Source organism: Somniosus microcephalus, chromosome 19 (assembly GCF_052327205.1).
Source record: "Somniosus microcephalus isolate GS21.2 chromosome 19, FLI_Smic_1.0, whole genome shotgun sequence".
Taxonomy (NCBI): domain Eukaryota; kingdom Metazoa; phylum Chordata; class Chondrichthyes; order Squaliformes; family Somniosidae; genus Somniosus; species Somniosus microcephalus.
The window spans coordinates 39,451,264-39,466,583 of NC_141005.1; the positions used below are offsets into that span (position 1 = coordinate 39,451,264).

At 44.4% G+C, this 15,320-nt stretch overlaps 1 protein-coding gene across 5 annotated transcripts in view; it reads left to right on the plus strand.

Annotated features, from left to right (window-relative positions):
* The window catches only part of mlxip (MLX interacting protein), a 122,067-nt gene that overhangs the window by 67,554 nt on the left and 39,193 nt on the right, over window positions 1-15,320 (plus strand). For all 5 annotated transcript variants that reach the window (XR_015072321.1, XM_085961639.1, XM_085961640.1 and 2 more), the window contains exons 11-12: window positions 10,831-11,050; window positions 14,653-14,771. Coding sequence is in view for 4 of the 5 variants with exons in the window: in XM_085961639.1 (XP_085817765.1) it covers window positions 10,831-11,050; window positions 14,653-14,771 (339 nt within the window). In the remaining variant the exon portion in view is untranslated. The remainder of the gene's footprint in view (window positions 1-10,830; window positions 11,051-14,652; window positions 14,772-15,320) is intronic.

Here is a 15,320-nt window from a genome sequence, read left to right on the forward strand (position 1 = left end):
TTGTATCTACTTTGAAACATGTGGTTTCATATATGTTTGAAATGACAAGATTTTAAATAAGTTATGGGGAGATTTCCCAAAACACCTTGAGGAGGTTGTAACCGTAATGCTTTCCCTGAAATCCAAGGCTAAAATACCGTAAAAACTGACCCCTTTAGCAGTGGTTGTTTGTGTGCAAGTAGGTGGGGGAATTTGCAGACTTTCAGTTTCTAATGAAACCAAATGAACCACATGATTTGTTAAAAATAGCTTAATAAATGTCCCCTAGCCTTTCTCAGAGGAAATGGTTTGTAAAAACATAAGAAATAGGGGCAGGACTACGTAGGCCATTTGGCCCTTCGAGCCTGCTCCACCATTCAATGAGATCATGTTGATCTTGTACCTTATCTCCAATTTCCTGCACTATCCCCAATATCCCTTGATTCCCTTAATATTTAAAAATCTATCGATCTCTGTCTTGAATATACTCAACGACTGAGCCTCCACAGTCCTCTGAGTGAAGAAATTTCTCCTCATCTCAGTCCTAAATGGCTGACCCCTTATTCTGAGACTGTGACCCCTGGTTTTAGACTCCCCAGTCAGGGGAAACAACTTCCTTGCATCTACCCTGTCAAGCCCTGTAAGAATGTTGTATGTTTCAATGCGATCACCTCTCATTCTTCTAAACTCTAGAGAATATAGGCCTAGTCTACTCAATCTCTCCTCTGGACAATCCCCCCATCCCAGGAACCAGTCTGGTGAACCTTCGTTGCACTCCCTCTATGGCAAGTATATCCTTCCTTAGGTAAGGAGACCAAAACTGTACACAATACTCCAGGTGTGGTCTCACCAGGGCCCTATATAATTGCAGTAAGACGTCTTTACTCTTATACTCAAATCCTCTTGTAATAAAGGCCAACATACCATTTGCTTTCCTAATTGCTTGCTGTACCTGCATGTTAACTTTCAGTGATTCGTGTACAAGAGCACCCAGGTCCCTTGATGCAGTTATCCTTGCTGAAGGCAACATATAACTGATCCATATAGGCCAGAAGATCACAAGTTTGATTCCTGATTGTACTGAATTAGCTGATCACAGTGCAGCTGACACCAACATTTCCCAATCTCTCTCCATTTTAAAAATACTCTGCTTTTCTATTTTTCCTACCAAAGTGGATAACTTCACATTTCTCCACATTATATTCCATTTGCCATGTTCTTGCCCACTCACTTAGCCTGTCTATATCCCCATGAAGCCTCCTTGCATCCTCCTCACAACTTACATTCCCATCCAGCTTTGTATCATTAGCAAACTTGGATATATTACTTTTGGTCCCCTCATCCAAATCATTGATATAGATTGTGAATAGCTGAGGCCCAAGCACTGATCCTTGCGGCACCCCACTAGTTACAGCCTGCCAACCTGAAAATGACCCGTTTATTCCTACTCTGTTTTCTGTCCGTTAACCAATCCTCAGCCCATGCTAGTATATTAGCCCCAATCCCATGAGCCCTAATTTTGTTTAATACAGGAAACTTTGTGCTATCCAGGACCAAAACTACCGGACAAACCAGCGCTAATGTTGAAACATACGGAGATTTTGAGCTCCGTATCTGGCAACAAACCCTGTTGCTTGCAACAGCTTCTAAACAGTCGGCCGTACCTTGCAAGCGTCTCTGTAGCTTAGCAACAGTTTCAGCGAGACCTTGCAGAGCCTGACTGGTGGAAAAAAAAAAGCAACGAAAAGAAAAAAAACCTAACGAAACGGCTCCTGATTTTTGCCGGTGGCTCAAGCATTTCGGACAGTTAATCTCTGGATAAACCAAGTTTCCTGTAACCTCTTGTGTGGCACCTTATCAAATGCCTTCTGAAAATCCAAATACACCACATCCACTGGATCCCCCTTATCTATGCTGCTAGTTACAACCTCAATAAAAACTCCCAACAGATTTGTCAAACACGATTTCCCTTTCATAAATCCATGTTGACTCTGCCCAATCCTATTATTATTTTCTAAGTGCCCTGTTACCACGTGCTTAATAATAGATTCTAGCATTTTCCCTACTACTGATGTCAGGCCAACTGGTCTGTAGTTCCTCGTTTTCTCTCCTTTCTTAAATAGTGGGGTTACATCTGTTACCTTCCAATCTGCGGGAACCGTTCTAGAATCTATGGAATTTTGGAAAATGACAACCAATGCATTCACTATCTCTATAGCCATCTCTTTCAAAACTCTAGTATGTAGGCCATCAAGTCCAGGAGAGTTATTGGCTTTCAGTCCCAATCATTTCTCCAGTACTATTTTTTTACTAATACTAATTTCTTTCCGTTCTTCATTCTCGCTAGACCCTTGGTTCTCCACTATTTCTGGGAAGTTTTTTGCGTCTTCTTCTGTGAAGGCAGACACAAAGTATTTATTTAATTTATCAGCCATTTCCTTATTCACCATTATAATTTCTCCTGTCTCAGCCTGTAAGGGACCCACATTTACTTTCGCTAATCTTTTCCTTTTTACATAGCTATAGAAGCTTTTACAGTCTGTTTTTATGTCTCTCGCTAGTTTACTCTCATTCTATTTTCCCTTTATCAATGTCTTGGTCCTCCTTTGCTGAATTATAAAATCCTCCCAATCCTCAGGCTTACTACTCTTTTGGCAACATTACAGTATAAGCCGCTTCCTTTGTTCTAATACTATCTTTAACTTCTTGTTAGCCACGGTTGGACTACTTTTCCTGTGGGGTTTTTGTACCTTAAAGGAATGTATATTTGTTGTAAATTATGTATTCTTTAAATGCTAGCCATTTGCTTATCTACTGTCATACCTTTTAATGTAGTTTCCCAATCTACCTTAGCCAACTCACCCCTCATACAACAACAACAACAACTTGTATTTATATAGCGCCTTTAACATTAAACGTCCCAAGGCGCTGCACCGGAGTATTAGAAGACAAAAAAAACGTTGACACCGAGTCACATAAGGAGAAATTAGGGCAGGTGACAAAAAGCTTGGTCAAGGAGGAAAGAGAGGTTTAGGCAGGGAATTCCAGCGCTTAGGACCTAGGCAACAGAAGGCAGGGCCACCAATGGTTGAGCGATTATAATCAGGGATGCTCAAGAGGGCAGAATTAGAGGAGCGCAGCTATCTCTTTGGTGGGGGGGGTTGCTGAAGGAGATTGCAGAGATAGGAAGGGGCGAGGCCATGGACGGATTTGAAAACAAGGATGAGAATTTTGAAATCGAGTGTTGCTTAACCGGGAGCCAATGTAGGTCAGTGAGCACAGGGGTGATGGGTGAACAGGACTTGGTGCGAGTTAGGACATCGGCAGCAGAGTTTTGGATGACCTCAAGTTTACGTAGGGTAGAATATGGGAGGCCAGCCAGGAATGCATTGGAATAGTCAAGTCTAGAGGTAACAAAGTCCTGGATGAGGGTTTCAGCAGCGGATGAGCTGAGGCAAGGGTGGAGATGGGCAATGTTATGGAGGTGGAAATACCTACGTAGTTTTATTTGTTTAGATTCAAGACCCTAGTTTTAGATTTAACTAAATCACTTTCAAACTCAATATAAAATTCTATCATATTATGGTCACTCTTCCATAAAGGTCTCTTTACTACAAGGTTATTAATTAACCCTTTCTCATTACACAATACTGTGGTGTATGTGCCTTTAAGAGCCCCTGTGTACTGTAATGCCGGTAGTGGCCACTCGGGCTATATAAGCCTGTATAGTGTCTTGTATCTTTTAGTTCACCTCCAGGCTTTGTTCAGTAAACACCTGTTAAACCAACTCCTGCATTCCGTGTCTCCATTAACACACGGACACAACAAATACGAGATCTAAAATAGCCTGTTCCCTAGTTGGTTCCTCAACATATTGATTTGGATAACTATCTTGCATTCATTCCATGAATTCGTCCTCCACACTATTACTGCAAATTGGGTTTGCCCAGTCTCTATGTAGATTAAAGTCCCCCATGATTACTGTATTACCCTTGTTACATGCGCCTCTCATTTCTTGATTTATACTCTGCCCTACATTACAACTACTGTTTGGGGGCCTATAAACAACTCCTACCAATGTTTTCTGCCCCTTGCTGTTTCTTAGCTCCACCCAAACCGATTGTATTTCTTGATTTTCAGAGCTAAGATCCTTTCTCTCTACTGTCTTTATCCCATCCTTTATTATCAGGGCTACCCCTCCTCCTTTTCCATTTTGCCTATCTCTTCTAAAAGTTATGTATGCTGGAACATTGAGTTCCCAACCGTGGCCACTTTGCAACCACGTCTCCGTTATGGCTATTAGAAGATTGTTAATTTCTATCTGCACTATTAATTCATCTATTTTGTTGCGAATGCTTCGCGCATTCAGATATAGTGGGGGGAAAATTCGATTGGTTAGCGCCTCCCGTTAGCGTCTCCGGGGAGCACTAGCAACTTAGCGACCAAGCGTGGCGATTTTAGTACCGCTCGTGAAATTGAACTGTTGTTTTACGGTGGCGCTAAACACTACCGCCACAATCTCCTCCGCCCGCAGATCATGACGTCATGCAAGCGTGTAGCGCCCCGAACCGGAAATTGGTTTGCGCCCCCTGCCTTAGCGCCAGGCGCTAGGAACGACCGGAAGAGGGGAATGTTTTCAAGTCGGGAAGGGGCTGGGGGGAGCGCTATTTAAAAGTGTGCGCTTTCTGCTTTTTCTTGTCGGCAAAATTTTTGGTGAATGCAGGTTGAGAGGGAGAGACACATCTGGAGAGATTTAACGCTGTCCTAAGGAGTTTTGGAACTCAGCACCACTTTTGAAGTTCCTATTTATCCGAGCTTCATATTTACCATATTTAGAAGCTTTTATGGGGGCTGTACTAACTCGGGGCGTTGTCCTCCAGCTTCACCTTCGGAGAGAGAGAGAGTGGCACACGTGGCCAGAGGGAGGGGGGCCAACAGGCCTCTGCACAGGAGACCTTCCCCTCCCAGGGTATTCCGGGAGCAATTCTTCTATATCCATTTGTCTGAGGAGCAGTGTTTCCGAAGGCTGCGCTTCAGCAAGGAAGTGGTCACTGAGCTCTGCCACCTCCTGTAACCAGATCTGCAGCCTGAGCTCAGGACCAGGACGTCTCTGTCGGTGGCAGTGAAGGTGACGGTGGCTCTGAATTTCTATGCTAGTGGCTCCTTCCAGGCTTTAACTGGGGACATAGCAAATATCTCGCAGTTTGCTGTCCATTGTTGTATCCAGGAGGTGACAAATGCTCTGTACAAAAGGAGAAGGCAGTATATGTCTTTCCCCATGACCCGGGACAAACAGCGTGAACGCGCATGTGGCTTTGCTAGGATAGCAGGCTTCCCCATGGTTCAGGGCGCCATTGACTGCACGTATGTGGCATTGCAGGCACCTCATGATAATGCAGAGGTGTTCCAAAACCGCTAGGGCTTCGACTCTTCTAATGTACAGTTTGTCTGTGACCACAGACAGCTCATACTCACCGTCAATGCCCACTATCCTGGCAGCAGCCATGATGCTTTTATCCTGCGCTAGATTGGTGTCCCAGACCTCTTCCAACCACCGCGTCAACCTGGCTCCTTGGGGATAAGAGTTATCCACTCTGCACCTGGCTGATGACACCGCTCCGTAACCCCAACACTCTCGCTGAGCTGCAATACAATGAGAGCCATAGCGCCACCAGGAACCTCATTGAGCAGACGATCGGCGTCTTGAAACAACGGTTCCGGTGTCTTGACCACTTTGGAGGAGCCCTGCAGTAATCTCCCGAGCGAGCCTCGCTTTTCCTTGTGTGCTGCATGCTTCACAACCTCGCAATTCTGAGGGCCCAACCATTGCCACCAGGGATTGGTGCACCACCTCAAGAGGTGGAAGAGGGAGAGGAGGAGGAGGATGAAGAGGTGGATCAGCATGGGAGTGAGGCGCACTATGATGCCACTGCAAGGGCCATCCGTGAACGGCTGATAAGACACTGCTTCTAATGAATTACAGAGAAGATGGCTTCTGGGATGAAGAAGCACATCATCACAAGCATCCCGCAGCCCCTATTGCCGGGCAAAGCTCCAGTGAGTCAAATCAGCAATGATGTAAAGTAACAATAAACATTTTTATTTATATTACAAACTCTGTCTTATTTATTCAGGACAAACAATTAGAAACAAACCCAACAATTCATAAACTAACAAAACTCATTCTCACAACATCGAGATAAGCGTCAAAACAGTAAACAAATATATTAAGATGAACATCAAACTTTCCTACAAACATTCCCCCCCTTTATTATTCTCCATCCCCTGCACACTTCCCCCCCCCTTCCCACCCTACTGCTCCTCCGTAATGTGGCTGCAGCAAGGCTGGTGGAAGGCTGCTGAATGTTGGATCCAGAGACTGGAGATGGCCTTGAAGGACGCCCTTGACCAGCTCTGGGCCTGGAGGGCCCGGCTGCAGACTGCACCAACTCTGCATGGGCGGCAGCAGTCTGGGCTGGCTGTGTTGCAGGCCGTGGCAAGTGTAGTGGGGAAGTGGCAGTGGTGGGAGCAGGAATGCTGTCACCCTGAGAGAGGACAGCACCTTCCTGCTCGACCGACACACTGCCACTCCCACGGGGCAGAACCTCAGCACCCAGAGCACTCTGCTCGAGCACGGCTGCGATACAGTCGGATCCCCTGTGGACTGTGGGCGACCCAGCGAGGATGGCAGCAGTCGGTGCTTGTGAGACATCAATCTGAGATGGCATGAGAGCGGTCTGAGACTGGATGGCACCAACCAATGACTCGATTGCAGCACTAAGCCGTTGCGTTGCGTCAGCCTGTGCTGCAATAGATCCTGCCACCTCATCCATTACACGCGGCATGGGCTCTGGGTCTCCCTGCAATTCAACCATCCTCTGCAACGAGGCAAGGATGGGTTCAAGGGTTTGCACACAGATGACAGCTGTGCTAGTGGCGGACTCCTCCACGCTCCTAGCCAGTGCATCATGCTTTCGGGCACCCTTGCCATTGCACCCATCAGCTCAGTGTGCATGCTCAAGGCTTGCGTATTTATGGCCAGGATGTCGAGGCCCTCATCCGAGTCCTGTGCAGCAGAACTCATTCACCAGAGACAGAGGTTTCCAGCATCCGCAGTATTTTGCTATAATATCATTATCAAGTTAGACTGGTGGATTCTGTTCTGGTTGGGTTGGAGGGGAGGGTAGTCACTTTCACTAAAAACTGACGGTGGAATGAGGCTTTTTTTTTAAAAAAAAAAAAGCAAAGGAGTGCTGTGATGGCTGGGGTTAGTCACATTATAAAGTACTCCGAGGAGGCAAGAAAGGAGTTAGGAAATTAGCTCAAGGTCAGGCAAGACCACCCACTAAGCTGGGGTGGCAGTGTATTTGTAAATTATTACATGAAGTTGTGATGATGGAATGAAGTGAAACTGATTGCAACTTCTGTATCTTCACCTTACTGTGGAATAAAGCAGCTTACTGATTTGTGTCAAGCCTCAACTTACCTTGTGGTAACTCAGGCCTCCATTGGGTCGATTGGAATAAATGCATATGCGAAAGATATAAGCTATCCCGTCTAGATCACAAGAATGATACTGTCACATACCCAAGTTACACTATTGTGCAAGTAGATATATGATAATGTGAGTCAATTTCCATAAAAGTTGGATGCTCAGACTGCTTCAAGGAGTGACTGATGCCACTGAAGGTATCGACAGCAGACTTGGAATTTGTAACAATTGCCCATTAATTTCAAATCACTGGGGGTGTTGAAGCATTACAAAGTCAAGGATTTTAATATATTGCTGGTGAATCTCCTATGGGCTTGTTCATGGTTAGTTGGAGGAAATTATATGACGTTTAGCTATGTTTGTTGTAATAGGCTGAGAGGTTATAGTAGCACCTCTGGAGCAAGAAAGAATAACGGGTGTTAAAATGGAAGTGCATGCAGACATGATTTAATGTTAGTCGAGTACCCATGGTGCTCCACATGGTAAGCAGAAGAATATGACTTCTCTCTTATCTGCCTCTGTTATCTTAATATTTTTCTCTCTCTTTCTCGTTTTTCGCCTTTGTCTTTTCTTCACACCTTTCCCCCGCCCCCCGCCCCCCCCCCCCCCCCGCTCCAAGCTTAATATACTTTCTAGTTTATAAAAGACATTGGACCTGAAATTGTGGTCGGAGGCATCCCGCGGGCGAATGCCTGCGATCCGCAAGAAAAGTACGCACCTACTTGGTGCTTCTGTATCTTCAGACTCTTGCAGTCCTGGGCCTGCAAGCGTACCCCTGTGTAAAGGCTCATGTATCCCAGGGGCGCAGGCGGTTCGCAAACGTCCCTGGGATCATGTGGGCCGGCCCAACCAATCACAAAGGGGGATCCCCATTATGCTTGTGGGGCTTCCATTTACATACAAAATCCCCATAAGCTTAATAGAAATGACATAAAAAACACTTTCACACAACCTAAATAAAAATAAATCACCACAATTTAATTAAACATGTAAAACAAAAATTTTATTTTTTGAAAAATAAATTTTAAAATGTTTAAAGGGGCCAAAAATAACCTAAACTAATTTTAAAGATTTTTTAATGTTTAAATGATTTTAAAAAATGTATTTTGATATTTATTTAAACCCTTGCGCTGGTAAAAGAAGGCCCTACGTCTACTTGTACCAGGCGTAAGAGTTTCATGAGCATTCGCTGGGCAGCAGTTGGGCAAATAGCCCAGCTCTCCGCCAGCGAATGTCCATTTCCTGTGCATGCGGACAATCTGACAAGCTGAAATTTCACAGATCGCCAGTTCCGGGTTTCGCACACGGAAACCTGGAACTTGCAGGGCACTTACAACCACGTACGCTGTGCATATGAGGTCATAGGCCCTTTCAAATCCAGGCCATTATCAAAACTACAAGAAGTGTGAAATCACACACATGTAGCCTCACTGTAATAAAGCTCTTGTTCTTGAATATTATTTGAAAAAAGCTGCTGAACAGAAAAGTGTTCGAAGCTAAAGAAAAATATTCTACTTTATGGTAATTGTAATCCTTTAAAATCCTCGTTGTCTACCCCACCCTGAGTTTCTCCCCAAGACATTCTCCCTCCTTTCCTCCCTAAGCCTCTGCACTGAGTAACTCCTCATCCCAGTGATTTCAGTCTCCATCTCGGCTTCTCTTGCCCTCCTTCCTCAGAATTCACTATCATCCCTAAACTTCTCCCTGTAAATTTCCCTAAATAGTCATAGCCACCCCTTCAACTTTGCCATCTCCTGTAGCCTCTCTACTCCCATGGTCTCTATCACAGACACAGCTATCTCTAACCACTTTCTTATATCCTTCGTCATCCACATACCTCTATTCCCTTGCAACCCCACTTGCTTATGTATTCACCCCTGGAAAAAAACTGTTTCCCAGTCACTTCCAACTGCACTTTCATACTCCTAACTGCCTAGCCTTTGGCCCTCCATTCATCACATTTCTTCTGCAACCATCATTTTGCTCCACCATTTCTTCACCTCCACCTTTTGATGCCCTGTTCAGAAAAACTTTGTACATTCTGGTCCTCCCCAACTCTTTTCCCCCCGCCCGCCACTCCCCCCCCCCCCCCCCCCCCCCACCACCCCTCCCCTGTATGGCCTCTGACTGCCCCCTCAAGTCCAAGGGGCAAACACTTGAATGTACCTGGTGTACATCTTGTTTAGCCACGTAACTCCAGATCTGGCTGGACCACAATAAGCACTATTGTGACTCACACTTTGACAAAATTGCCCACTATGCCAAGAGCATCCTGTAGAGAAAAGCTTCTTTTCTCCACTAAGAACCATCTCCTTAAATCCCTCGCCCCTGCCCCCTCCACCTTCACCTCTAACAAGTAAGAGGAACTCATGAACTTCTTTCTTACTAAGACTGAGACCAACCATTCAGGCTATCAAGGGATAAATCAAGGGTGGGTAAATGAAGTTGAGATACAGATTAGCCATGATCTAATTGAATGACAAAATAGACTTGAGGGGCTGATTGGCCTACTGTTTTATGTTCCTCTGCTGCTTCCTCTTGCCCAAGGTTCCACCCTGCCCCGCGTCTCTATGGACAACAAGAATTCTCATATCTTTTGGATTTATGTTAAAATGGAAGTGTTCTAGTGCAAGAGAAATAACTATCCTGCTGGGATGGACAGTTTTGTAAGTTGCCAGCTTACATGCCATGATGCCAAAATAGACACTAATCACTGAAATGCCAGAACTAGCTTTATTATTAGAATATTGACCCTAAATTTCAAAAATAAACATTTACATTTTTTTTGAATAAATATGTTTGAACACTGGCATGGCTTTATTGGGCCAAATGGCCTGTTTCTGTACTTTGTAATACTTACCGGCTTTCCTCCTGTTTCTGTCCCACACTTAATGAAGGCACAAGTACCTTTTGTGAAGGTTTTCCTTTTTTAGTTTAAAAACAAGCTCCAATCAAAGGGCAAAGATGTGCTAATTGACATGGGACCATGTCGCTCTGTTTTTATACATCAAAACAGAAAGATGTATCCTGTAGTGCAAGATTTACTGATGGATGCTAATCATTTAATCCAGAAGAACTATCGATTAGGTAGTGGTCGTAGTAGTATTTGGACTATGTGTATAACTTGTCAATATTTATGACCAATTTAAAAATTGCAATAGGATATTTTTAACACTTGGCCAGAGGCTTGTTTTAGTGTCAGCCTGTCTGGTCGTTATGGATACAGATCAGACATCTGCTTTACAGAACATTTGGCTTTAACTTGGCCTGTTTCAAGTTTTCAGATTTTATGGGAATATTATTGAAATTCACCAATATATATGTTAAAATTTAACATTGTTTAATATCTTTTCTTCTAGGCCACAGGTCGCACAGATTTCCATGGCAGTATTTTAGTTGGCCCAGCGCAACAGCCAGGAGTGATGAGTACATCACGGCAACCCTCACAACCTGCTAAGTCAGCCATAACGCAGTTGTTTGCTTCAAATGCAGTCCAGAGTACAGTCCGGTTACAGCCCAAAGCTGAACAGATCACACCTTCAACCTCAAGCAAGCAGGCACCGTCACCCACACCAACAAGTAAGCGGCCATCTGAAGTTAAATTGGGTTTTGAATTTTTCAGTTATTTCTGTGATTTATTCTGAAGAGAGATTAGGCATTTACAGAAAATGTTGGTCAGTCAGCAAAATTTTAGGGAATATTTCATTCTACATTTATACATTGAACATCACAGATGAATGTTTACCCCCAATAGAATTTTGCAGTCTCCATGTATTTTTTTCTAATGGTCTGTTTACTTTTCCCTATACAATTTTCAGGACTAGAGAAGACCATTTGTTGTCCATCTGGGTTTTTTTTTTCCAATCATGCACACTCCTATATTCATCTATGATCTATATTAAACCAAGCTGATTGCGAGCACTCATAACTCACTGACTGACTAAATCAATTGCCCAGTGTGATAATAAGCATTACAGACCAAGAGGTTCCCAAGTTTGAACCCTGGCCAGGTTGAGTTAGCAGATCTCAGTGGGGATGCTACAATTAGTCTCAATGTCCATGGGGACGGTGGTGTGGGGGGGAGAAATCCCTCACTTGTCATATTACCAGGGTTCCTGTTCCAGATTACAATGCATGGACATCCACAATGAGGCACATTTGTGAATTTTGATTGAAGACAAGATCAGGCATGGCTGCAATCCATCCCCACTTTCCCATCCCTATGGCAAAGTAGCCTCCTGACATGGTTTTAGTCTTGTGCATGAAAAGTTGCCTTTATGCAATGTATGTAAGGGGTGCTGGCTTTCACGGAGCCCTACTGCAACATGAATTGCCACCTGGTTTGGCGGGGGGGAGAGAGTGGGGGAAATAAGATGATATATGGTTATATTTTTAATATGGCTGCTGAGACTAAGAGCTGATTACCCCCAAATTGTAACTATTGTTAATGTGCATAAAGGATGTTTTTTCTAATGTTAACTGTGGCTCAGTGGTAGCACATTCTCACCTCGGCTGGTCATGGGTTCAAGTCCAACTTCAGAGGCTCGAGCAAATAATCTAGTGTGATACTTCAGTCCAGTGCTGAGGGAGTGCCGCATTGTTGGAGGTGCCATCATCGCGGTTGAGAAGTTAAACCAAAGCCCCATTGGCCCCCTCAGATGGACATTAAAGATCCCATGGCACCATTCAAAGATGAGCAGGGGCACTCTCCCCAGTGTCTCGTCCAATATTTATCCCTCAACCAACATCAATAAAAGAGATTATTAAGTTATTTGTCTCATTGCTGTTTGTGGGAGCTTGCTGTGTGCAAATTGGCTGCTGCTTTTCCCTGCTTTACCACAGTGACTACACTTCGAAAAATGCTTTGGTTGTTGAGCGTTTTGGGGCGTCCTGAGGTTATGAAAGGTACTATATAAATGCAGGTTCTCTCCTTCCTTTCAAGGAGTTATGCAGTTTGCAAGAAGCTGCTGCAAATAAATCCAAGCATGCGCTTCCAGCTATAGGAGCGTCCTGTGTCATACAAACACCGTCTTAAAATATTTACACTTATTATTGGCTACATTCGGCCATAAGTTAATAGCCCGTAATTTGCGACCCCTATGGGTGCGCATGCGTCCGTAAGGGCCTCATAAGTGCCGTCAGGCATGCGCTAAAACCCAGAACTTGCGATTTGTCAAGAATTCTCTTGACAGCTCCTCCGCATTCCCAGGAGAAAGGCATCCGCGGGCGAACTTCTGCCCAGCGAATGCCCATGAAATTCTTACGCCCGGTAAAAGCTGCTTTTACCAGCGTAAGAGTTTTGAAAAACAGAAAAATAAAATATTTTCAATAATTTATACATTTAAAAACCTGTGAAATAAGGTAAGTTTATTTTTAGCCCCTTTAAAACATGTAAATTTATTTTTCAAAATTAATTTTTTGTTTTAAATATTGAATTAAATGCCATTTTAATTTAAAATGTGATTTTTTTTAAATGTATTTGAAGTGTAGAGATATTTTTTTGGGTATTCCCATTCATACTTATGGGTATTCCGTATATGTGGAACCTCCATGAGAATGAATGGGGAGCCCCCTTCTGTCATTGGTTGGGCCGGCCCACGTGATCCCAGGGGCGCTTGCGAACCGCCTGCGCCCCTGGGATCTGTAGGCCTCTACACATGTCTATGCATTGAGGCCCAGGAGCACGAGTCTCCGTGGATCCCGAGGCAGAAGGTAAGTTCATAGAGTTTTTGCCGGTCGGAGGTATCTGCCCATGGGAAGCAAATTCAAGCCCATCTTATGTTAGAGCCTTAGTAATGTGTTCCCTTTCTTGAATTATTTATTTTATCCTAGCACTTAGAATGTATTGCTAGCTGAGCAATTATTACTGTTGTATGTTCTCATTAACTGATGTATATATATTTTTTTATTCATTGATGGGATGTGGGCGTCGCTGGCTAGGCCTGCATTGAGTACCCATCCCTAATTGCCCTTGAGAAGATGGTGGTGAGCCGCCGCCTTGAACCGCTGCAGTCCATATGGTGTAGGTACACCCACAATGCTGTTAGGAAGGGAGTTCCAGGATTTTGGCCCAGCGACAGTGAAGGAACGGCGATACAGGTCCAAGTCAGGATGGTGTGTGGCTTGGAGGGTAACTTGTAGGTGGTGATGTTCCCATGCGTCTGCTGCCCTTGTCCTAAGTGGTAGAGGTCGCGGGTTTGGAAAGTGCTGTTAAAGGAGCTTTGGCGAGTTGCTGCAGTGCATCTTGTAGATGGTACACACTGCAGCCACAGTGCGCCGGTGGTGGAGGGAGTGAATGTTGAAGGTGGTGGATGGAGTGCCAATCAAGCGGGCTGCTTTATCCTGAATGGTGTCGAGCTTCTTGAGTGTTGTTGGAGCTGCACTCATCCAGGCAAGTGGAGAGTATTCCATCACACTCCTGACTTGTGCCTTGTAGATGGTGGAAAGGCTTTGGGGAGTCAGGAGGTGAGACACTCGCCGCAGAATTCCCAGCCTCTGGCCTGCTCTTGTAGCCACAGTATTTATATGGCTGGTCCAGTTCAGTTTCTGATCAGTGGTAACCCCCAGGATATTGATAGTGGGGGATTCAGTGATGGTAATGCCATTGAATGTCAAGGGGAGATGGTTAGAGTCTCGCTTGTTGGAGATGGCCATTGCCTGGCACTTGTGTGGTGCGAATGTTACTTGCCACTTGTCAGCCCAAGTCTGAATGTTGTCCGGGTCTTGCTGCATATGGACACGAACTGCATCAGTATCTGACGAGTCTCGAATGGTGCTGAACAGTGTGCAATCATCAGCGAACATCCCCACTTCTGACTTTATGATGGAGGGAAGGTCATTGATGAAACAGCTGAAGATGGTTGGGCCTAGGACACTGCCCTGAGGAACTCCTGCAGTGATGTCATGTGATTGAGATGAATGACCTCCAACAACCACAGCCAACTTCCTTTGTGCTAGGTATGATTCCAACCAATGGAGAGTTTTCCCCTTGATTCCCATTGACTTCAGTTTTGCTAGGGCTCCTTGATGCCACACTCGATCAAATGCTGCCTTGATGTCAAGGGCAGTCACTCTCACCTCACCTCTTTAAGGGCATAGTGCTTAATATGTTAACTTGAGTAATTTGTCAAAATAAATCAAATGAATATACACACAGTTAGTTTTAATTTATTTTTCTTCAGGCCGGGCACGACAGAATTCAGGTCAAGGATCGCCAGCAACTTCGGAGAGAATCCCAAGCCCACAGTCTCCCATAAACAATTCTACAAAAACTAAACCAGAGCAACCAGTGGCATTTAAGGTAACAACAGATTTTCTTTTTTTTCTTTCGCCTCAGTCAAAAGTCTCTCCTCTTTAACTTAGTTTGGGGGATAGTTTACAGAGCTGCCTCCAAACCTCTATGAAGCTGCTCTGTAAATGGGTTACTAGGAGGTGCACGAGAGCAATGTATTACAACTGCTGCTTTATCCTTCTCCCTGTATGAGTGTACGTGGCCTCTGCTCACCGTCTGTGCACAAGTGCAGTACTATTTTGGAAAACTCATGTTTGGGAAATCATCTGCATACTTGCATTGGAATTTAATTGTTACTTAATTGAAATGAACTTGTTTGTACCCACAGAAGGGTTTATATGAACTTATTTCTGTCATATTGGTGCACTATTAGAAGTAAACTATTTAAAAATACAGCAAATTTCTGATTGTCACTGATTTTACTCTTGCCCCCTCCTCTCTTACATTGGATGTTTTGCATGCCTGAACAGTGAGAAATGGTATACAAGACTAAAAGTCCCAAATTAATGGTCCTACACACCAGAAAATGTACCGGGCACAAAGTGGACAGAGTTCTAG